The sequence below is a fragment of the Hemitrygon akajei genome, chromosome 5 (genome assembly GCF_048418815.1).
Source record: "Hemitrygon akajei chromosome 5, sHemAka1.3, whole genome shotgun sequence".
NCBI classification, from domain to species: domain Eukaryota; kingdom Metazoa; phylum Chordata; class Chondrichthyes; order Myliobatiformes; family Dasyatidae; genus Hemitrygon; species Hemitrygon akajei.
The window spans coordinates 130,459,405-130,482,616 of NC_133128.1; the positions used below are offsets into that span (position 1 = coordinate 130,459,405).

General features: G+C 43.6%; 1 protein-coding gene across 1 annotated transcript in view; it reads right to left on the reverse strand.

Moving 5' to 3' along the window:
* The window catches only part of bard1 (BRCA1 associated RING domain 1), a 251,067-nt gene extending 237,163 nt beyond the window's left edge, over nt 1-13,904 (reverse strand). Inside the window, exons 1-2 of the mRNA XM_073046471.1 lie at nt 13,714-13,904; nt 10,856-10,912 (exon numbers count right to left, since the gene is read on the reverse strand). Of these exons, the coding sequence (XP_072902572.1) occupies nt 10,856-10,912; nt 13,714-13,820 (164 nt within the window). The 5' untranslated portion in view covers nt 13,821-13,904. The remainder of the gene's footprint in view (nt 1-10,855; nt 10,913-13,713) is intronic.
* Between the last annotated feature and the right edge of the window lie 9,308 nt (nt 13,905-23,212).

A 23,212-nucleotide genomic window follows, 5' to 3' on the forward strand; every position in this document is an offset into this window, starting at 1 on the left:
ATATGAACTCCTCCAGTCAGCAGCATGAATATTTACTAACAAAGGTCATATTACATTTCTTAGCAAAGGCATTATAAGTAATATTTAATTTTAAAAAGCAGCTGAGTGATGACTTACTTTCATAATTAAGACACATTTTGAGCTGTACAAGTTGTTATTCTCTGGGGTCCATAATTCTATAGACTGCTTCACAAGTGTTTTCTAAAGTGAACCTAATTACCATTCCTACCAGCTTCTCTCATCAATATAGCAAAATGAATGTTACTTTATTTTCTCCAATATATGAAGTCACATTTTCAGCTTCATGCCACACCGATACAATGAACTGCCACTGCTGCCAACATCCAATGCCAAAAGAAGAGAACACCTTGACCTTTGCTGTGGAAGGGGGACTTCAGGGTCTTTGTGCAGGATACATCAAATGCCTTTCCTCAGCAACAATCACTGTGACCATCAAAAAAAATGTCAGACAATTGATTTCACATCCTGTTTAAAAGATTGCCAAGACAGAACCATCAATCAAACTTACTTTCCCTGACCTATACTGGCCAACTACAGCTATGACAAAACAAAAAAATATTAAATGACTACATCCCAGATAATTCCACAGATCAGTCATCTGTCAACATCAATATAACATTCCTACTCTGCAACAGTCTACACTTCTAAAGCACTTCATTGGCAGTAAAGTATCTTCTGATATTCCAAGGCCATGAACGGTACTTCACTGAGAATATTTCTTTATTTTTAAATGTAGAAACTTGGCAGTGGCAAGGACACCAACATTTCAAAAATTTTAGGACTTTGACAGAGGGATGGTAAAAGAACAGCAACACATTTCCAAATCAGGTTGGCTTGAAGACAACTTTTCACATGGTGTTGTTCCCATGCTTTTTGCCCTTCTAACTTGTAGAGAGGTCTGTGTGTAAGGTACCATGTAAGAAGACTCAATGGTAGTGTATTTAGCAATGATGCAAACTGCTGCTACTGTACACTTGATCATGGAGTAAGCGAATGGTTATGGATGGGGGTGTCTAACCAGCAGGCTGATACATCTGTACGATGTCATTTTCTTTCTTTGTTTTTGAGTAATGTTGAAGCCGCACACATCTGGGTAAATAGAGATCACTCTAACACACTCTGGACAAATAAATGAAGATTAGCTTCATTTGCAACATGGACATCAAAACATGTAAACATACAGTGATATGCATTGCTTGCATCAATGACCAACAAAGTTTGAGATGTGTTGGGGATGGCCTGTAGAGTCATCACGTTGCTGGCACCAACATAATATGCTCAAAACTTACTAACCCTAACCTGTACACTCTTTGGAATGAGGGAGGAAATGGACCACGTGGAGGAAACAGGGAGAGCACACATACTCCTTACAGACAACGGCAGGAATTGAACCCCATCTTACAGATCACTGCTACATTACCATGCCACTCTCAAGCTTTGGGGAGTTAGGAGTTGAGCTACTTGTCACAGAATTGGAGCGTCTAACTTGATCTTGTAGCCACATTGTGTAAAGGGCTACTCCTGTTCACTTTCTGGCCAATGGCACCCTCCCTGCAACCAGATATTGAGGGGGGTAGGGGGTTGGTAGGGGGATTGTAATCAGTGATGGTAACACCTTTGAATGCCAGAGGGTGATAGTGTGATTTTCTCTTGTTGGATAGTCATTGTCTGGCATGATTGTTACCTGCCATTTATCAGTGCAGGCCTGGATATTATCCAAGTCTTGCGGCATTTTGTGCAGACTGCTTCAATATCTAAGGAGCCTCCTCCTCGAGCACAGTGGCTCTTGGGATTCATGGATGACCAATCATTAATCCAAATTTCAACAAAAAAATTGATGTTTTAATAATTTTACAAAACTGATGAAAGCGGATAAAAAAAGAGAAAACAGGAAGAAAAGCAAATGTCATTTATAAAAGTGTTGCAGAAAATGGCTGTACAAACCACAATACTGTGATTCTCTCAAGATTTACAAAAAATTATAATGCAGAACACCAAATATTATAAATCAAATCAAAATAAACAATAATTTTATGCCAGTCAGCAACCACAACAGATGGTGCAGTAGGAAAGGAATACAAGAATAGTTTTGTTTAACATTTCAAAGAAGTACTCTTCCATTTCAGACATTATTAGACTTGCTAGATATTTCCAGCATAAGCCACATGCTATGGAGTTTAACATATGGGTTTTCAGGCTTCAGTCTCTAAATTCATAAGGGGTTTCAAGGTTTATGACAATGAGTTTCAAGGGGGATTGGTAATCAAGTGAACGAGAGGCCTGTGGATGTGGAAAGGACAGGCCGGCTGTCGAATTATATTTTCTCCAAAACCTTTGGGTGCATCTTCCACTGAGATCCATGGAAGATCAGTCCATAACCAGACAATTCCCAAGCAGATATGCAGCACAGCTTTCACTCAATGGAGCATTGATTATGAGATTTCTGCACTGCCTCATGGAGCCCAAAAGGAGCAAAATCAGTCACACATTTTCCAATGAACCTGCTGAACCACACTAGTGAACTTAGAGTACGTAAAGAACCCAACTAAATCAATAGGACAAAATATCTGCTGGTAAAAAGGTTAATAAAGTTTTTTATTTCTTATACTGTAGATGCAACCAGCTGGTAGCATACTCCTGCTCAATGGTGCATAGAATCAAAAATCTTAGAACAGCAGGTGATCAGTCCCATTGTTCCGATATTATGATAAAGACTTGAAGAAACAAAAAAAACTTCTCGTTGTTTTTACAAACCAACCTTAACATTTAAAATTCTCAATTAAAGGTACCTTCCCTTGACAGCTTTGTGCATGGTATTAAACTGAGCTTGGTAAAGAGCTTAAAGGGCCCTGCGGCTGATATAGTGAGGTTCCTCAATGCAGAAAATCCATTAGCCACCTTAGCTAATTAGCTGCAAGCTCTGGAAGATGCTTTTGGCACAGATGGAAGTGCAGCCAATCATAGGATGAAGTTTAGACACACATTCCAGGAGGAAGGAGAGAAGTTGTCTGCCTACATCTTCAGGTTGGAGAAGCTGCTACATTGTTTGTGCCACCAAGGGGGCATTCAAATATCTGAGAGAAATTGCTTGAGGATGGTGCAAGTTGTGAAGGGCGTGCTGTCACATGACATGATTGCTATACGTATTCCAATGACCTGCAAATGTACCCTCCTCCATCTTTTACCAAGTTACTCAGAGAAGCCAAAGAGGAGGAAAACACAATGGAGGAGTGGGGGGCCTCCGTCAGCAGGGCAAAGTCCTCAGTAGTAGCTTCTCTTGCTAAAGCAACACCTGACGCCACAAAAGTGAGGGTTTTGCAGGATGTCATGAAAGATCTGAGGGCCAAGGTATTCCGACTTATATCAGTTGGTGCTACCATCAAGCATGACAAGATCAATAAGAAGCCAGATCCACTGGTGGGACATACCAAGGCAAACGCCACTACAGCGGCATCCCTTGACCAGGGAAGCGATCAGTATTTTCAGTTACATCTGTGGAAAAAGATGGACATTTCAAGTGGGATTGTGAAGGACAAGGAAAGTCTTTGGAAAGTAAATCAGCGGTTAATCAAACAGCGAAGGGGTAAAATTAGAGAGGGACGCAGTAAAGCAATGGGCTGGTGTTTCAGAGAGGATATGTTCCTATCAGTGTAGCAAGGGAAATATTAAAGTACAAAACATTTTTCCTGAAGATTTAGTAGGACCAAGGTCTATCTATATGGATTGAATGTATTTATGCTAGAGCCATACTTGACACGGGTTCTCAAGTTACTTTGCTTTATAGATCCTTTTACAACCGGTCTCAGAACATTCTATCCTCAGTAAGGGTCACCTTTGTGCATTTGCAGGTCATTGGAATACGTATAGCAATCATGTCATGTGACAGCACGCCCTCACCTTTGTCCCCATGCTCCCACACCACAGTGAGACCAACTCTGCCATGACACTAAGCTCTTCTTCCGCTGCCTCCGTCTCTGTGCCTACTTCTTTAGCAAGGTCTCTACACCCCACACTGATGACACCTTCTCCCATCTTCAACCCTCCTGCTCTTCCTGGACACCCCACTCTGATCTCCTGTCTGCCCTGGATCTTATCATTGCCAACTACCAACCGGTCATGAACCATCTCGACCTCCCCACTTCTTTCTCCAATTCCAACCCCACTCCTTCCAAATGCTCTGCTCTCCATTCTCTCCACACTAATCCTAACCTCACCATCAAGCCCACAGATAAAGGGGGTGCTGTAGTAGTCTGGCAGACTGATCTCTACGTTACCAAGGCCTGGTGACAACTGTCAGACACCTCGTCTTACTTAACCGAACAGGATCCCACTAAGGAGCATCAGGCCATTGTCTCCCACACCATCACCAACCTTATTAACTCTGGGGATCTCCCATCCATTGCCACCTACCCCATAGTTCCCTTACCCCACACCTCTCGTTTCTACCACCTACCCAAGATTCACAAATCTTCCTGTCCAGGTAGACCCAATGTTTCTGCTTGTTCCTGCCCCACTGAACTCATATCTGCAAATCACGACTCAATTTAGTTTCCCCCGCCCCCCCCCCCCCCCCCGCCCCGGTTCAGTCCATTCCTACCTATATCCATGACACTTCTAGTTCCCTGGTTGAGCATCTTATTTTCACTATGGATGCCCAATCCCTATACACTTCCATCCCCCACCAGGAAAGCCTTAAAGCTCTCCATTTCTTTCAGTTCACCAGACCCAACCAGTTCCCCTCCACCACCACTCTCCTCCGTACAGTGGAACTTGTCCACAGTCTCAATAATTTCTCCTTTGGTTCCTCCCACTTCCTTCAAACAAAAGGTGTAGCCATAGGTACTCACATGGGTCCCAGCTATGCCTGCCTTTTTGTCAGCTACGTGGAACAGCCTATGTTCAAAGCCCATACTGGTGTCACTCCCCAACTTTTCTGACACTACATCAACAACTGCATTGGTGCTCCTTCCTTCATTTTAAAATCTTTTTATTAATTATTATTGAAGATGAACAAAAAAAGATACATTAAGTCAATATGTCATTATATACAATAAGGAATTAAGTTAGCAAATAACTGATTAACAAAGCTAAGCAATATATCAACAATAAAAAGAAAAAACAGTGTTAAGAATACATTTCTGACATCTCTCTCCCCTTTCTCGATCTCTGCCTCTGCCTCTATCTCTGAAGACAGCTTATCTACTGAGCTGTCTATTATAATGTCTATTATAAACCCACTTACTCTCACAGCCACCTGGACTAAACCTCTTCCCACCCTGGTACTTGTAAAAATGCCATTCCCTCTCTCAAATCCTCCTTCTCCATTGCATCAGCTTTCAGGGGGAGGCTTTTCATTCCAGAATGAAGATGATGTCCTCCTCCTTTAAAGAAAGGGGCTTCCCTTCCTGCAGCATTAACACTGCCCTCACCTGCATTTCTTCCATTTTGCACATGTCTGCCCTCAGCCCATCCTCCCACCACCCCACCAGGGATAGGGTTCCTCCTGTCCTCACCTACCACCCCACCAGCCTCCACATCCAACACACAATTCTCCAATTTCAGCATCTCCAATGGGATCCCACTACCGAGCATATCTTTTCCTCCCCCCCCCCCACCACTTTCTGCTTTCTGCGGGGATCGCTCCCTATGCAACTCCCCTGTCCATTCGTCCCTCCCCTCTGATCTCCTTCTGAGGACATCTTTGCAAGCAGAACGAGTGCTGCACCTGCCCCTACATGTCCTCCCTCACTACCATTCAGGGCTCCAAACAGTCCTTCCAGGTGAGCGACACTTCATCTGCAAGTATGTTGGGGTCATCTACTCTATCCAGTGCTCCCAACAAGGCCTCCTGTATATTGCAATGAGGCCAAACTCAGGTTGGACGAGCAACACCTGATATTTCGTCTGGGTAGCCTCCAACCTGATAGCATGAATGTTGATTTCTCACACTTCGAGTAAAGCCTCCACTCCATTCACATTTACCCATTTCCCTCTCTCAGCTTAGCTCTTTACCTGCCCATCACCTCCCTCTGCTCCCCCTTTTCTTTCTTCCATGGCCTTCTGTCCTCTCCTATCAGATTCCCCCTTCTCCAGCCCTGGATCTCTTTCACCAATCAATTTCCTAGCTCTTTACTTCACAACCCCCTCCCAGTTTCACCTATCACCTCATGTTTCTTCCTCCCCTCCCTGCCACCCTCTAACTCTAACTTCTCATTTTTTTTCTCTCCTGTCCTGATAAAGGATCTCAGCCTGAAACATAGATTATATACTTTTCCATTGATGCTACTTGGCTTGCTGAGTTCCTCCAGCATTTTGTGTGTGTTGCTTGGATTTGCAGCATCTGCAGATTTTCTCTTGTTTGTTTGTGATTGGACTACATTGATGGACGATTATTTTTACTCTGTAAGGTTGCACGAGGCATGCTAATGAACAGTACAAGGACAGCAGAGCAGTAAAGAAAGCTGCTTGAAAATATAATAGTACAGTCTTGCAAAATGTCAGTTTTAGTGAAGTACTCATCTACATGCATTTACAGAAAAATAAATTTAGTTCACTGATTGACAGACCAGCTAAATTCTAAATTAGCAGGGAACAAAATATTCAGAAGATTTGCCACTTTCATCTGCTTGTAACCATCCAAGCTTGAAAATCCTAAACTCTACAGAACTGCAACAATGATCTGATTCTGTGATAACTAGACAACAACAGTATCCTTGAATCTTGAGACCAGATGAAGGCTCTTGACCCAAAATGTCAACTGTCCATTTCCCTCCAGATGCTGTCTAACCTACTTTCCTCCAGCTCCCTTGTATGTTGTACAATTCATTGTTTGATATGACAATTTACTGATCCTCACACCTTTTTTCCATAACACCCTCTCCTTGCCATCCTCAATTTTAAGGAGTTTTTGGTGTCAAATTTGGAGAAATGGGCTTAAGTTCTTCGGCATACACATCACCAAAGATCTTGCGTGGTCTGTACATACCAGCTGCGTGGTGAAAAAAGCACATCAGCGTCTCTTTCACTTCAGACGGTTGAAGAATTTTGGCATGAGTCCGCAGATCTTAAGGACTTTCTACAGAGGCACAATTAAGAGCATTCCGACTAGCTGCATCACTGCCTGGTATGGGAACCATACTTCCCTCAATTGCAGGACACTGCAGAGAGTGGTGCAGACAGCCCAGCACATCTGTAGATGTGAACTTCCCACTATTCAGGACATTTACAAAGACAGGTGTATAAAAAGGGTGCTGAGGATCATTGGGGACCCAACTCACCCAATCACAAACTGTTCCAGCTTCTACAATCGGGATAACAATACCAGCATAAAAGCCAGGACCAACAGGCTCCGGGACAGCTTCTCCCACCAGGCCATCAGACTAAATAATTCATGCTGATACAATTGTATTTCTATGTTATATTGACTGCCCTGTTGTACATACTATTTATGACAAATAACAATAAATTGCACATTGCACATTTAGATGAAGACGTAACGTAAAGATTTTTATTCATGTATGAGAAGAATGTACCGTAGATTCCGGATTTTAAGCCGCTACTTTTTTCCCACATTTTGAACAGCTTTGAACTTTGCGGCCAATAATCCGAAGCGGCTAATGCATGGTTTTTTTTCATGCCGCCTCGTAAACATTTTGCCTCGTAATTGTACGATAAATCAAGCGCACTTTCACAATTAAATTATTGTAAATCAGTCATTTGTACTCACCCTCATCAACATGGAAAACACTCGAAGCATTGTGCTGACTATTTAGTTTAAACTATATTTGTTTTCTGTACTACATCGCGGGATGCTATGACGTCACACCCGGTTTCGCGGTGTCTTGTGGGAAAATGCCGGTTTGCGATAAACGGAAAGGAGGGGGGAGCGCATTACGCGAGCGGCTTTGGATCCGAGCGAACTCTGCTTTTAAATGCCGTTTGCGATGAAACGGGAAGGAGGGGGGAGCGCATTACGCGAGCGGCTTTGGATCCGAGCGAACTCTGCTTTTAAATGCCGTTTGCGATGAAACGGAAAGGAGGGGGGGAGCGCATTACGCGAGCGGCTTTGGATCTGAGCGAACTCTGCTTTTAAGTTAAAGGTATCAATAACTTTTCCTGGTAGGCTGCAATATATATCTATTTTTTTACCAGTCGTTAGGAGATATTGGAATGTTGTTCAGTAAAGAAGTATACGCAACGTATATTTAAAAGTAGCCGCGTACGGGCACGGTTCGAAAAAAAGCATTTGCAATATGTATTTGTTTTTGTTACCATATGGATTTAATTAAAAGTTAAAAAAATCCTCACGTGTAATATCTTTCTGTGTAAATATCTCATATTACAACGTGGGACACCTGCGGCCGAAAATCCGGTGCGGCCTAAAATCCGGTGCGGCCTTTACAATTAAAAAAATGATTTTATTTCTAAAATTAGAGCCAGCGGCTTAAAATCAGGTGCGCTCTGTAGTCCGGAATCTACGGTAAGAAAAATAGTCAATTCAATTCTTGCATTCCTGAGGAGTTCGTCAATTTTACTACTTTTACAACTAATTTTACAACTTCCATTCTACCCTCAAATTCACTTGGATCATTTCTGGTATCTCCTCCTTTTCTGGGTCTCTCTGTCTCCATTGCAGAAGACAAACTATTCACTGGCATTTACAACAGACCCACCACTCCCACAGCTACCTTCACAATATCTTGCCTATTTACAAGGATACCTTTCTTTTCTCTCATTTTTTTTCAATCTTTGCCACATATTTTAAGATAATTCTTTCTGTTCCAGGACAATGGAAATGTCTTTTCTCAGGGAACATGCCTTTCCCTCTTCCATGGTTGATGAAGCCCTCACTCACATTTCTCCATTTCCCAGGAGATAGAATTCCCTCAGTCTTCACTTTTCATCCACCACATTATTCGTTGCCCTTTCCACTAGCTGCAACATGATCCCACCACCAGTCATGCCTTCCCTTTCCCACCCCCTTCTGCTTTCTGCAGGACCAATTTCTCATAATTCGCTGGTTGCTTACATCTACCGACTTCACCTATCACCTGCCTGTCTCAATTCACCTCTCCAAACTGACCTCTACACACTAAGTCCTTATGCAGGGTCTTAATCCAAAACAATGACTATCCATTTGCTTTCAGAGGCTGATCAATCCACAAAGTTTCTTTTGCACGTTGTTTATGCTCCAGACCATATAACCCGCAGTTCTCAAAGGTCACATCGAATTGGCTAAAAACTGTCATCTGTGGTAATGAGGGAGTTAAGGAGGTTGAGAAGGACCATCCACTCAACATTTCTGACTGAAGGTGTTTTGAAATATTTCAGCCTACTCAAGCGCTCGTCCTTGCTGTCGCCATGGATGGGGATAATAGATTTCTATTTATATAACTTCTCTAATGTCCCTTTCAAGATAGTGCAAAATGCTTCATAGTGAATTACCCCCCTCTGCTAGTGGATACTTGACTTCCTCATCAGGAGAACAGTCAGTGCAGATTAGAAAGAGCATCTCCTCCTCACTGACAATCAACACTGAAGGACTTCAAGGATGCGAGCTTAGCCCATTGCCCTACTCCCTGGGCAATTTGTCGTATCTTAATGCATTACTGCTGCAGAACAACAAGTTTCATAACACATGTTGGTGATTTTAATCTGAATCTGATTCTAAACACTGTAAAAGGTATGGCAGCCAATTAACACATAACCAACTACTACACACAGCAATGCAATAAAGATCAGATAACATGTACACAATTATGAATCAAGTACAAATATTAGCCTGATTACCGTTCTTCAATACCGTACCATGAACTCGGTACCAAGAACAGTACAGCATAGGAAAAGCCCATTGTGCCACAATATCTAAGTCAATGTAAACTGTATATAGTCTATTTCTGTCAATTCCCCCTGCCTGTTCATATGTCTTCCCAATTGCCTCTTAAATACTGTTAATGTATCTACTTCTATTACTTCTCCAGGCTCTTAGTGCTGGACAAGAAAATGTGCCACATAAAGCCCCTTTAAATTGAATGGACAGCAAAACACTTTTTCCCCAAGGCAGAAATGGTTAATATGATGGATGATTGGAAGTAAGTATAGGAGGGATGTCACAGGCAAGTTGTTTAATTTTTAAAAAAAGAGTGGCTGGTGTGTGGAACGCTCTGCCAAGGACCGTGGTAGAGGCAGAAATCTTGGGGATATTTAAGAGACTCTTAAATGGGCACATTGATGATAGAAAAATGATTGGTTATGTGGGGGAGAAGGGTTAGATTGATATTAAGAGCAGATTAAAAGGATGGCTCAAAATTGTGGGAGAGGGGCCTACCGTAATATTCTATGTTCTAAACTTCACCTCTCTCTCCTTAAAACTATGCTGTCTAGAATTTGACAGTTCTACTCTGGGAAAATACTCTCTACCTTCTCTATGCCTCTCATGATTTTATATACTTGGATCAGGTCATTTCGCAATCTCTAACACTGCAGAACAGTCCAAGCTCAGTCTCATCAGCCTGACATTCTGAAGACACCAGCAGAAGTGCCACACTCCCTTAGCACTGTACTTAAATGTCAACCTGGAAATCTGTGCCAAAGTCTCTGATGTAAGAACTGAACTCTCAGAATAGATGTTTATGGAATCACCACCTTCCTTCCACTGTTATTTAAACGTCAAGCACTATAGGTTGGACATGTCAGGATTGCAGAGCTATGCACTAATCTTAGGGCAATGGCATTTTATGCTTATGGTAACTTAAAAAAAAAATCAATATTCTTTCCAAGTAAGTTTATTCACCAGTGGTTAGTTCTTGACAGTGCACTCAGTGTATTTTCTTACCGGCAAAACACATGCTCACAACCTCCAAGACAGACTGGCTCCTGCAGCAGATTGTTACTAAAATACAGAAACACAATCATCAAAAGCTTGTTTAACAGAAAATCATACGTATTTTTTCTCTGTAAACAAACACTTATGCAAAATTAAAACTGGAAACATACAAAGAACAGAAAAGAAATCTCATTACAACTTTATGCACTTAACAAGATAATGACCAGGCTACCCGGGTTGCTTCTTTTGACTTTGCCAAAGGGACTAGGATAACTGGACAAAAGCATCTAACCTTAAGAAAAGTAACACTATACACTGTGAGACTTCCCCATCCACTTGAAACACTGGTTTATTATTGTCACATGTAGCAAGAAACAGTGAAAAGCTTTTGCTTGCGTGCCACCCAGACAGATCAAGCCACACATAAGTTCATTTGAGGTAGCAATAAAAACAGAAAGAAGAATATAGTGTTGTAGCTACAGAGAAAGTGTGGTGCAACTAAACAAATAAAGTGCAAAGGCCACGATGAAATAGACTGGGAGATCAACAGCTTAGCATAGAGCACATAAACATCCACTGAAGAGTCTGACAACAGCAGAGTTGAAGTCGTCCTCAAGTCTGGTGGCACTTGACTTCAAGCTTTTTTGTTTTCTGCCCAATGGGAGAGGGGAAAAAATAGCCATCATGGGAGAGGTCCTTGAATATACATGGGCTGCTTTCCTGAAACAGTGCAAAATGTAGTGAGAGACAATGGTGGGGTGGATGGTTTGAGAATAACTGGGCTGTGTTCACAACTGTGTAATTTCTTATGGACCTGTGAAGAGAGCAATTACAATAGCAAGCTATGATGCATTTGGATAAGTTGCTTTCTCTGGTGCATTTGTTAAAAATAACAAGGGACATGCTGAGCTGGTGACAAGAGGGCATTCAGGAGTGAGATATGCCAACTAGTGGAGTGGTGTTGCAACAACAACCTGGCACTCAACATCATTCAGACGAAGGAACACATACCAAACCTCACTAAAGGGATCAGAAGTGGAGAGAGTGTCAAGATCTCTGAAAACCTAACCTGGTCCCAACATATCTATGCAGTTATAAAGAAGACAGCAGCTATACTTCACTAGGAGTTTGAAGAGATTTGATATGTCAACAAATAAAACTTTAAAAACTTCTACAGGTGTACTGAGGACAGCATTCTGACAGGCTGCATCACTGTCTGGTTTGAGGGAGTGGGGGCTACTGCACAGGACCGAAAGAAGCTGCAGAGGGTTGTAAATTTAGTCAGCTCTTTGTACTAGCCTACAAAATACCCAGGATATCTTCAAGGAGCGGTGTCTCAGAAAGGCAGCGTCCATTAAGGACCTCCAGCACGGAGGACATGCCCTTTTCTCACTATTACCATCAGGTAGGAGGTGCAGAAGCCTGAAGGCACACACAGTGATTCAGGGACAGCTATTTCCCCTATGCCATCCATTTCCTAAATAGATAATGAACCCGTGAACACTATTTCTGTTGTTTGCACGATTTTTAATCCATTCAATATACATATGCTACAATTGATTTACTTATTTTTTAATTATTATTTTGTTTTTTAATATTATGTATTGCCTTGAACTGCTGCTAAGTTAACAAATTTCACGTCACATGCCGGTGATAATAAACCTGATTCTGATTCTGAATTTCCTTAGCCTTCTGAAGAAGTAGAGGTTTTAGTGTGCTTTCCTGGCTGCGGCATCAACATTCCCACACACTTTAAACTCAAAGTTCACAGGAAAATTTATTAAAGTGCAGCAATAAAGAAGGTGAATCAATCTTTTGTTGTATTAATGGGAGTGATATCCAATAGTCTGGAAAATTTGCGAGTCCAACTCCAAAGTCCCAAGGGCCCCAGATTATCAGTTATACAGAAATCTTTTACATCCATCAAAAAATGAGGCAGCACTGATTTTAACATTCATCCTTGAGACGGCATATGGAACATAGCTTTACACAAATAAAATGCTACAGGAACTCAGCATATTAGGCAGCATCCAAGAAGGGTATATACAGTTGATCTTTCAGTCAGTGACCCTTCATCAGGCCTGATAAAGGGTCTCAGCCCAAAACATCAACTGTTGATTCCCCTCCATAGACGCTAGCTGACTTGTTGAGTTCCTCCAGCTGTTTGTATGTATTGCTCAATATTTCAAACATCTGCAGAATCTCTTGTGTTTATGAAACTTGCTTAGTGGTGCCTTGGGGCTGCTTGCATCTTCAGACACTGACTCAGATTGTGTGGATTGCTGCCTAGATTGAATCGACTAGGTAAGAGCCACTTCTGAACCGAGTAGAAAGTCACTCAGCTACATACAATCAATTAAAAGATAAACTTTATTCATGCAAAAGGGCAATGAGAAATATACCTTCTAACTAAATCAGAGAAATACCAGTGTGAGCACAACACATAATAAAGCCCTGTTTATCAGGAATCAGTGCACTGAGGATCTGTGTGGAATTACCAGATCCACTCACGACAATGACACCATGCAGGGGCTAGCATTAATCCAACTGAACATACATAAACTGACTGTTCTGTCTTGGGTGCTCAATGTCCTTCGCCCCCATGTCCAGTCATTCCCTATCCAGTATAGTCAGTCCTAGCCACTAGGTGATCACCCCACCCATCCATTAAACCATAACCCGCCACCTCAGTCTGGCCAGTGACGCCCCCGTCCCCTCACCTCCTCGGTCCACCTAGTGACCCCGTGTCCCTCTGGTCAGTCAGTGATTCCCAGCGCCCCCCACTCTCCAGTCCATTCAGTCAGGGTCATCAGCCCGCAGTCCCCAGCCCGACCCAGCTCCGTCCAAAGTGCACAAACTGCAGTTACCAACTCGAGCACTGCAACATACGCTGCAGCGCGGCCAGAGCCTCGGCAGTCCGAGGCCACGCCAGCATTAGTCCCGTTACGGGCCTGGACTCAGGTCTCGACATCATCCCAGCCGTTTACCGGTTACCGCTCGCGCCAAAACTCAGCCGGAAGCAGGCGGGGACTCGTCTCTGATGGGCAGCCTGAGGGCGGGGCCTCCGCGGCGACAACAGCACGTGGGATGGGGCGCGGCCACTGTGGGGCGGGGCTTCCGCGCCGACAACAGTTCGTGAGGTGGGGGCGTGGCCACCGTGGGGCGGGGCTTCCGCGCCGACCACAGTTCGTGGGGCGGGGCTTCCGCGCCGACAACAACACGTGGGATGGATGGATGGATGGATGGTGGGGGCCACCCCGAGGGGCGGGGCCTTTTTTCTGCTGTCCTGCTGAAGGATCTCGATCCAAAGCGGCGACTGTTCACTCTTTTCTATAGGCGCTGTCGGGCTTGCTGAGTTCCTCTAGCGTCTTGTGTGTGTCGCTTGGATTCCCAGCATCCGCAGATTTTTCTCCCGTTTCTTTTTGGGAAAAAGGTTCCTGATCGCTGGCTGGCATGCAGGTGATTAACACAGAGCAGGAACAGTGTGAGAGCGAGGAGTGAAGCAGCTCGGGGAAGTTCATCGTGATGCTGGAGGGTTTCCTTTCGCTGTAGTTCTGCGCAAAACAAGTTATTGGTATGGCCAATTTGGGAGTGGGGTTGGTTGGTAAGCAGGGATTCGTGATGGCTGACGGAGCAGGTTGTTGGGCGTTCGTGAAGTGTGGCGCACCCTCACCCATTTAGTCGAGTTTATAATCATATACACGCGTACAAGAAAAAAATGTTTGCGGTTGTCGGCACAGACAACGCACGGAATATACAGTATGGTGGTTGTCTGTCGTATCTGACATTGACAGAGTGTGTTTTTTAAATGGAAAAGTGGTTGCACTGTGGTAGTTCCACTCTCTCGACCTGGGAAATCCGGGCCCAGTGGTACAAGTTGTGACAACTGGGGTCTGATCTGGTTGTTCTGGGTTTCCCCCGCTATTCGAAAGCAGTGTTCCTATGAAACGGTTTGTAAGCCAGAATGTCGTAAAGTGAAGAAGCAATTACCCTTTATATGGGAAAAATTTGTGAGCGTTCACAGACCCAAAAAAATAACCTGCCAAATAACACACAAAACCTAAAATAACAGTAACATACAGTAAAAGCAGGAATGATCTGATAAATACACAGCCTATATAAGGTTTGAATATTTTTCTATAATTATTGCAGCACTGTCCACCACAGCGAAAATCTCACACAAGCGCTCTCGGCAGAAATACACGGCGCAAGCACTCCCGGCAGAAGCACTCTTTCCAGTAACCTTTAAGCTATGAAGCTACCAAGTAACACGTAAAAATACACAGCCTATATAAAGTAGAAATAATGTATGTACAGTGTAGTTTCACTTACCGGAATCGGGAAGACAGGGAGCACACTGATGATGGTGTGTTAGGCTGAGTCGTCGGAGGTTGGGTGGTGGGAGGTAGAGGAGACTGGGGTATCATCTCATCGTTTTCTGTTTCCATCAGGGCAGGGAGGTCATCTTCTATGTCTGCCTGACTCAATGTCAAAGGTCGAGTTTCATTGTCTGCTGTGGCTGATGTGGAAGGCTTGAAAAACGACAGTATGCTTGACTGCTTAGCCTCGAGCATTTTTCTATCATACAGTTCTTTGTAAGCACTCAAACCATCCTGCAGATATGCCCTGAACCTACGTACCCTTTCAAAATTAAAGTCATACTTTTCTGCAATCATTGCAACGTTGTCAATTGCAGCAAAAACCCACGCAATTGCCTCACATTCAGTTCCTGGACGACTTCAGTTTTGGGCCGTTCGCTACTGCGTTCGGCATCAATTGTTATCCTTTCCTCTTCATCAGTCAGTTCTTGGTCATGGGATGCCAAAACCTCTTCAACATCATCTTCGTCAACTTCCACAAACCCTTAGCCAAACTCACTATATCCTTACTTTGTTCACCACAGTCGAAACACTTAATTATGTCTAGCTTTACGCTAAGTGTAACACCCTTACGCGCTCTTTTAGGCTTTTCTGATACTTTAGAACTCATCTTGCTAACGGATGCACAAAATAAATTACATAAAGCACAGATGCTCACAGGCACGTGTTTAAGCAATGGCGGCTAGAATGCAGTTCCGGGGGAGGAGCTAGGCTGTTCGGCACGCACGCTGCCTTTTTTTGTAACAGTGAAAACGCCTTCTGTTAGCGAAAACAGGTAACTAATGTAGGTCTTTCGTAACAGCGAGGTGTCGTAGAGTGAACTTTCGAAAAACGGGACACCCGTAGTGGATGACCATGACTTCTTCTGTGCCTCATCATTCCCTTTGTCCTTCCTAGCCGTTGGATCTCATCTACACCGTCCACCGGATCTGACTTCACGTGCTAGCACAGGCATGTCCCTATGCAGCGGCTATAACACCCACCGGCTACCCTCACCTGCTTGAGTGCACCTGTCTAAGCGGTGTACTGGGGTGTGGCTGCTGTCACATACAAACAGCTACTTGGAGCCACAGGTGAGAGCTGACTGTCTGGTGAGGACCAAAGATGAATGAGTTGCCCCAGATTAGATGTGACAAGCCCCATCACCAGTGGTACTACCCCTCCCTGGACACCCCATACACCCTCCGGCAGTTACCAGCAATATAAATAGCATAACTGTATACAGTTATGACAGTGAAAAGATAGAAAATAAAAGTGTGCAAAAACAAGACCTTGGAGCATAAAAAAAGATACAATCAAAAGTGATAGTGCAAGAGATGGTCTGTAGTATTCTGTTGCTGAGGTAGTTAGGGTTGTGCATGTTGGTTCAAGAACCTGACGGTTGTAGCAAAGTAGCTGTTGCTGAACTTAAGTGATGTGGGACTTCAGACTTCTGTATCTCTTGCCCCATGAGAGCAGAAAGAGGAGGGCATGATGTCCCAAATGGTGAGAATCCTTGATGATAGGTACTGCCTTCTTAAGGCAGCTCCTCCAAAAGATGCTGTCAATGGTGGGCCACATCCACCTACTCTCCTCCCCAGCCTCTTACATTCCTGTGTATTGGATTTGCTGCACTAGACCCAGATGCAACCAGTCAGGGTACGTTCTACAGTGCATTTGTAGAAGTTTGTAACAGTATTTGGTGACGTGTCAAATCTCCTTAAGCTTGTAAGAAAGTAAGAGGTGCTGGCATGTGGCCTTTGTGATCAGATCTATGGGCTGGACCCAGGGCAGGTCATCTGAGATATTAATGCTCAGGATGTAGAAACTGCTGTATTGTCTCCCAACCTCCTATTTCTGAAGTCAACAATGGGCTCTTTGGTTTTGGTGATGTTAAACATAAGGTTGTTACTGCAGCACCATTCATCTCAGAACAGACTCTGGGCTTTTGTTCACTCTTAATGGAAATTCTTAATGCCACTCCAAATGGATGATTATGGAACAGTGGAGGCATTATGTTTCTCAAGGAGGCATTCAGCATATCCACCTGGTAGTATCTTCCAGTGACAGAACTTGGAATAGAGTATTTCAGGCACCTCGTATCAGGCACGTGAATGATATAGTTTGTCGTTCAGAGCCAACTGAATACACCCCCCCCCCCCCCAAGTCAGGCAGGATAGTGACTTGGAGGGTGATGATGAAAGTTCTCAGCCCAAAATATGAACTGTTTTTTTTCTCCCCCTCCAAAGATGCTTCCTGACTTGCTGAGTTCTTCCATCATTTTGTGTGTGTTGCTCAGGATTTCCAGCATCTTCAGAATCTCTTGTGTTTCTAATTCGTTCCTTGCTGTTGCCCTGGGTCAGGGCACAAACATTGGCTCATTTGTCTTGCAAATGGTTTTCAAGGATTTTTTATGGCGACTCTGCTTGCTGTAAGTTGTCAGGCAGAAGGCAGGGATCACTGCTGTCAACAGGACCATGGGTTATTTGCTGGGGTTGTGATCTTTATCTTCAGTACACTTTTCATCAAATGACCTGTATCTTTCCAAGTGCATTGAAGGTAGTTGTGATTTTTTTCCATCAATCCATGGACGTTTACTTATTGGGAAATTTTGATGTATGGTGGGTGAGCTTGGCTTTGCAAGTGTTTAGTTGAAGACAGTTTCATACATATATTACATAACTGAATATGTCAATTTTGACAAACCTCACTTAAGAAGAACACATACAGGTTACAAATTCCTGACTTATGGACACCCATACATGTGAACAAGCTCCCATAAGTATTACTAAATTCAAACAAGAATCAGTCTTCAAATAAGGATGTGACTAAACACATTGAAGAGGGTAGAGTCATAGATGTAGTGTATATGGATTTCAGCAAGGCATTTGATAAGGTTCCCCATTCAAGGCTTATTGAAAAAGTAAGGAGGCATGGGATCCAAGGGGACATTGCTTTGTGAATCCAGAACTGGCTCTACAGCCATCTGAAGACTCACCAATAGACAACCCCTTAGGAGAACATTATACTCAACTTGAGTGATCACTATTGCTCAATAAAATGGACTCTTGACCTCACAATCCACCTGGTTATGGCCTTGAACTATATTGTCTGCCTACACTAAACTCTCCCTGTAACTGTAACACTTTATTCTGCTTTCTGTCATTGTTTTATCCCTTGTACTACCCAAATTCAGTTATGACATAATGATTTTTATGATTGGCAAGCAAATAACTTACTACATGAGGCAAAAGCAGAATCAGTTCGTCAACTTAATATTGCTTTTGCATCAAATTTACAACACAGATGCAGGCCATTCAGCCCCTTGAGACTGTTCAAAGCCAACTTTCTCTTTGACCTGGAAGCTACAGCAATTACTGGGGTTAGATATCTAGCTTGTTCAGCTTGTCCCATTACTGCAGTCTGCTCATGATCCTTGCTTGCTTCAGTGGTTGGTAAGTTGATGAAGAAGATTCTGAGAGGCAGGATTTATGAACATTTGGAGAGGCATAATATGATTAGGAATAGTCAGCATGGCTTTGTCAAATTTTTTGAGGATGTGACAAAACACATTGATGAAGGTAGAGCCGTAGATGTAGTGTATATGGATTTCAGCAAGGCATTTGATAAGGTACCCCATGCAAGGCTTATTTAGAAAGTAAGGAGGCTTGGGATCTAAGGGGACATTGCTTTGTGGATCCAGAACTGGCCTGCCCACAGAAGTCAAAGAGTGGTTGTAGACGGGTCATATTATGCATGGAGGCTGGTGACCAGTGGTGTGCCTCAGGGATCTGTTCTGGGACCCCTACTTTTTGTGATTTTTATAAATGACCTGGATGAGGAAGTGGAGGAATGGGTTAGTAAATTTGCTGAAGACACAAAGGTTGGGGGTGTTGTGGACAGCGTGGAGGGCTGTTAGAGGCTACGGTGGGGCATTGATAGGATGCAAAACTGGGTTGAGAGATGGCAGATGGAGTTCAACCCAGGTAAGTGTGAGGTGGTTCATTTTGGTAAGCCAAATATGATGGCAGAATATAGCATTAATGGCAAGAGTCTTAGCAGGTTGGAGGATCAGAGGGATCTTGGGGTCCATAAGACACTCAAAGCTGCATTTGAGGTTGACTCTGTGGTTAAGAAGACATACAGTGCATTGGCCTTCATCAATTGTGGGATTGAGTTAAGGAGCCGAAAGGTAATGTTGCAGCTATATAGGACCCTTGTCAGACCCCACTTGGAGTACTGTTCTCAATTCTGGTCGCCTCACTACAGGAAGGATGTGGAAACCATAGAAAAGGTGCAGAGGAGACTTTTCATGGGGAACATGCCTCATGAGAATAGGTTGAGTGAACTCAGCCTTTTCTCCTTGGAGTGACGGCGGATGAGAGGTGACCTGATAGAGGTGTACAAGTTATTGAGAGGTATTGATCGTGTGGATAAGCAGAGGCTTTTTCCCAGGGTTGAAATGGCTAGCATGAGAGGGCATCGTTTTAAGGTGCTTGGAAGTAGGTACGGAGGAGATGTCGGGTAAGTTTTTTACACAGAGAGTGGTGAGTGTGTGGAACGGGCTGCCGGTGGTGGTGGTGGAGGCGGAAACGATAGGGTCTTTTACGAGACTCCTGGATGGATTCATGAAGCATAGAAAAATAGAGGGCTATGGGTAAGCCTAGGTAGTTCTAAGGTAAGGACATGTTCGGCACAGCTTTGTGGGCCGAAAGGTCTGTATTGTGCTGTAGGTTTTCTATGTTTCTAGAAACTTTTCACATGCAGCTTCCCCAGCAGTATTTAGACAGTATTTTCTCTGAAGAACGTGGGCTGTCACTTTGACTGTGGACAGCCACTTACAAGAATTGCTTTGGAAATTGGCAAGCATTACTTCTATTGCAGCAATACTGTATTCAACAACATAACAGCCATTGATATTTCATGGCCATCGAAACAAGCTTTGGCCATCCTAATTCTGTACTATTGTAAATAATAAATAAATATTCATGTTAGTCAGCTCTCATTAACCCTATTCATGACAAAACCATGGGGGTATGTTTACTGTATCAAGTTATTTTGTGCAACTTAAGACTTATGGACAAAATCAACATGAATATTTGTGAAAGGGGAGCCTGTTCATAACCCAAGGGTGGCTTACAGTCCAGGTTGGTGGAAGAATTTTAAATAGATGTAGAGTGCTATTATGTGGCTTTTTCAGTATGATTTCACTTCATTTTACCATTATTGCTTATAATGAACAAATAGTGCACTTGAGAACTGTTTACCTTATTCAGATAAATTATACTTCCACAAGCTTAAGTATGATTTACCCAAGACAATGTTTAATTGGAAAGTTATGCATACTTACGCTGCATTAAGGGTTTCACGTAAGTTCACAAGCAATGCTTTGGCTGATTTATGTTATCTCAGCCATGAGTGGAAACACCAGCTCACAAGATAAGAATATAAACTGGCCAGTCCTTCCAAATTTTAAAAATATAAGATTTTTTTAATGATAAGCTTGATTTGTCACACTTACGTTGAAATCCATCATTTGTGTCAAATCGGATCAGCAAGTATTGTGCTGGTCAGCCTACAAGTGTTGCCACACTTTCAGTGCCAATGTAGTATGCCTACAGCTCACTAACTGAAAACCTAACCCTAACCATATGCCTTTGGAATGAGGGAGGAAAATGAAGCACCCAGTGGAAACCCACAGGGTTTCAGGAAAAACATACAAACTCCTTACAGACAGTGGCAGGAATTGGACTTGGATCAACAAAGGTGCTGTAAAACATCATACTAACTGCTCCACTACCGTGCTGCCTCATTATCTGTTCCTGTCAGCCCTAATCTTACTGAGTAATTATATGTCCGCAGCCCTTTGAGGTGGAGAATGCCAAATACTAGCAAAGCTCTGCATAATGGAAGATCTTCTCATCTTAGTCCTAAATAGGCAACCCCTTATCCAGAGACTATGACTGCTAGTATATGGCTTTCCTTCAAGAGGGTACAGCTTTTAGACATCTCTGCCACTAATCCCTTTAAGAATTTTCTGCATTAGAAAGACATTATCTTTCATTTATTCCATTGTATCACATTATAAGTGAAGATATGTTACAACTGAGTGTATTTCAGTATGTTTGTAGTCTTCTGCTGATGTAGCCCATCCACTTCAAGGTTCAACATGTGTGCTGGGGACAGCCGTCAAGTGTCACCACACATTCCAGCACCAACAATACATACTCACCATGTAACTGGGATAGGGTTACAGAGAACTACAGAGAAAGAGAGAGAGGGAGAGATAGAGAGACAGGTAGAGAGAGGGATGGAGAGAAATAGAGAGAGGTAGAGAGAAATATAAAGAGAAAGACAGACATAGAATGAGATAGATAGAAAGAGAGAGAGATAGATATAGAGAGAAATAGAAAAAGAGATAAAGAGAGAGGTAGAGAGAGAGAAATAGAAAGAGAGAGAGAGGGAGAGAGAGATAGAAAGTGAGAGAGAGAACACGAGGAAATCTGCAGATGCTGGAAATTCAAACAACACACACAAAATGCTGGTGGAACACAGTAGGCCAGGCAGCATCTATAAGGAGAAGCACTGTCGACGTTTCGGGACGAGACCCTTCGTCAGGACTAACTGAAAGGAAAGATACTAAGAGATTTGAAAGTAGTGGGGGGGAGGGGAAATGCAAAATAATAGGAGAGGACTGGAGGGGGTGGGATGAAGCTAAGAGCTGGAAAGGTGATTGGCGAAAGTGATACAGAGCTGGAGAAGGGAAAGGATCATGGGACAGGAGGCCTCAGGAGAAAGAAAGGGGGGAGCACCAGAGGGAGATGGAGAACAGGCAGAGAGAGAGCGAGAGAAAAAAAAACCCAGCGACTAAATATGTCAGGGATGGGGTAAGAAGGGGAGGAGGGGCATTAACAAAAGTTAGGAAGTCAATGTTCCTGCCATCAGGTTGGAGGCTACCTAGCGGTATATAAGGTGTTATTCCTCCAACCTGAGTGTGGCTTCATCTTGACAGTAGAGGAGGCCATGGATAGACATATCAGAATGGGAATGGGACGTGGAATTAAAATGTGTGGCCATTGGGAGATTCTGCTTTCTCTGGCGGACCGAGTGTAGGTGTTCAGCGAAACGGTCTCCCAGTCTGCATCGGGTCTCACCAATATATAAAACACCACACCGGGAGCATTGAACGCAGTATATCACACCAGCCGACTCACAGGTGAAGTGTCCCCTCACCTGGAAGGACTGTCTGGGGACCTGTCACCTGGAAGGGGGTGGGGGGGGAAGAGAGAGAAGGAGAGAGAGAGATTCGCACAGGTCGGGGTCGGGGAGAAAAGTTTAAAAAGGGAGCGTTTCACTGGCACAGCACATTAGTAGCGGACCAATCAATTCGAAGAGAGAGCTTCACACAGGTCAGGGAGCAGAGTTTTAAAAAAGGAGCGTCTCGCAGGGCTCAGCATATTAGAATAGTGGGTATGACTGTGAGGCCAGTTTTCTGTTTTCAATGTCAGATGTGGGATGCCCAGGAGACTTCCAGCCTCCTTGATGGCCACTCCTGCACCAGGTGCATCGAGCTGCAGCTCGATGACCTTCGGCTTGTTAGGGAGAGTGAGGAAGTGATAGACAGGAGCTATAGGTGGGTGGTCACCCTGGGGCCACAGGAAACAGATAAGTAGGTGACCATCAGGAGAGGGAAGGGAGGGCGTCAGGTAGTGGAGAGCACTCTTGTGGCTTGCCGCTTAGCAATAAGTACTCCATTTTGAGTGCTGTTGGGGGAGACGACCTACCTGGGGGAAGCAACAGTGGCACTGAGTCTGGCCCTGTGGTTCAGAAGGGTAGGGAACAGAAGAGGGCAGCAGTAATAGGGGACTCTATAGTTAGGGGGACAGATAGGTGATTCTGTAGACACAAAAAAGAAACTATGGTAGTTTGCCTCCCAGGTACCAGGGTTTGCGAAGTTTCTGAACACATCCACAATATCCTGAAATGTGAGGGTGAGCAGCCAGAGGTC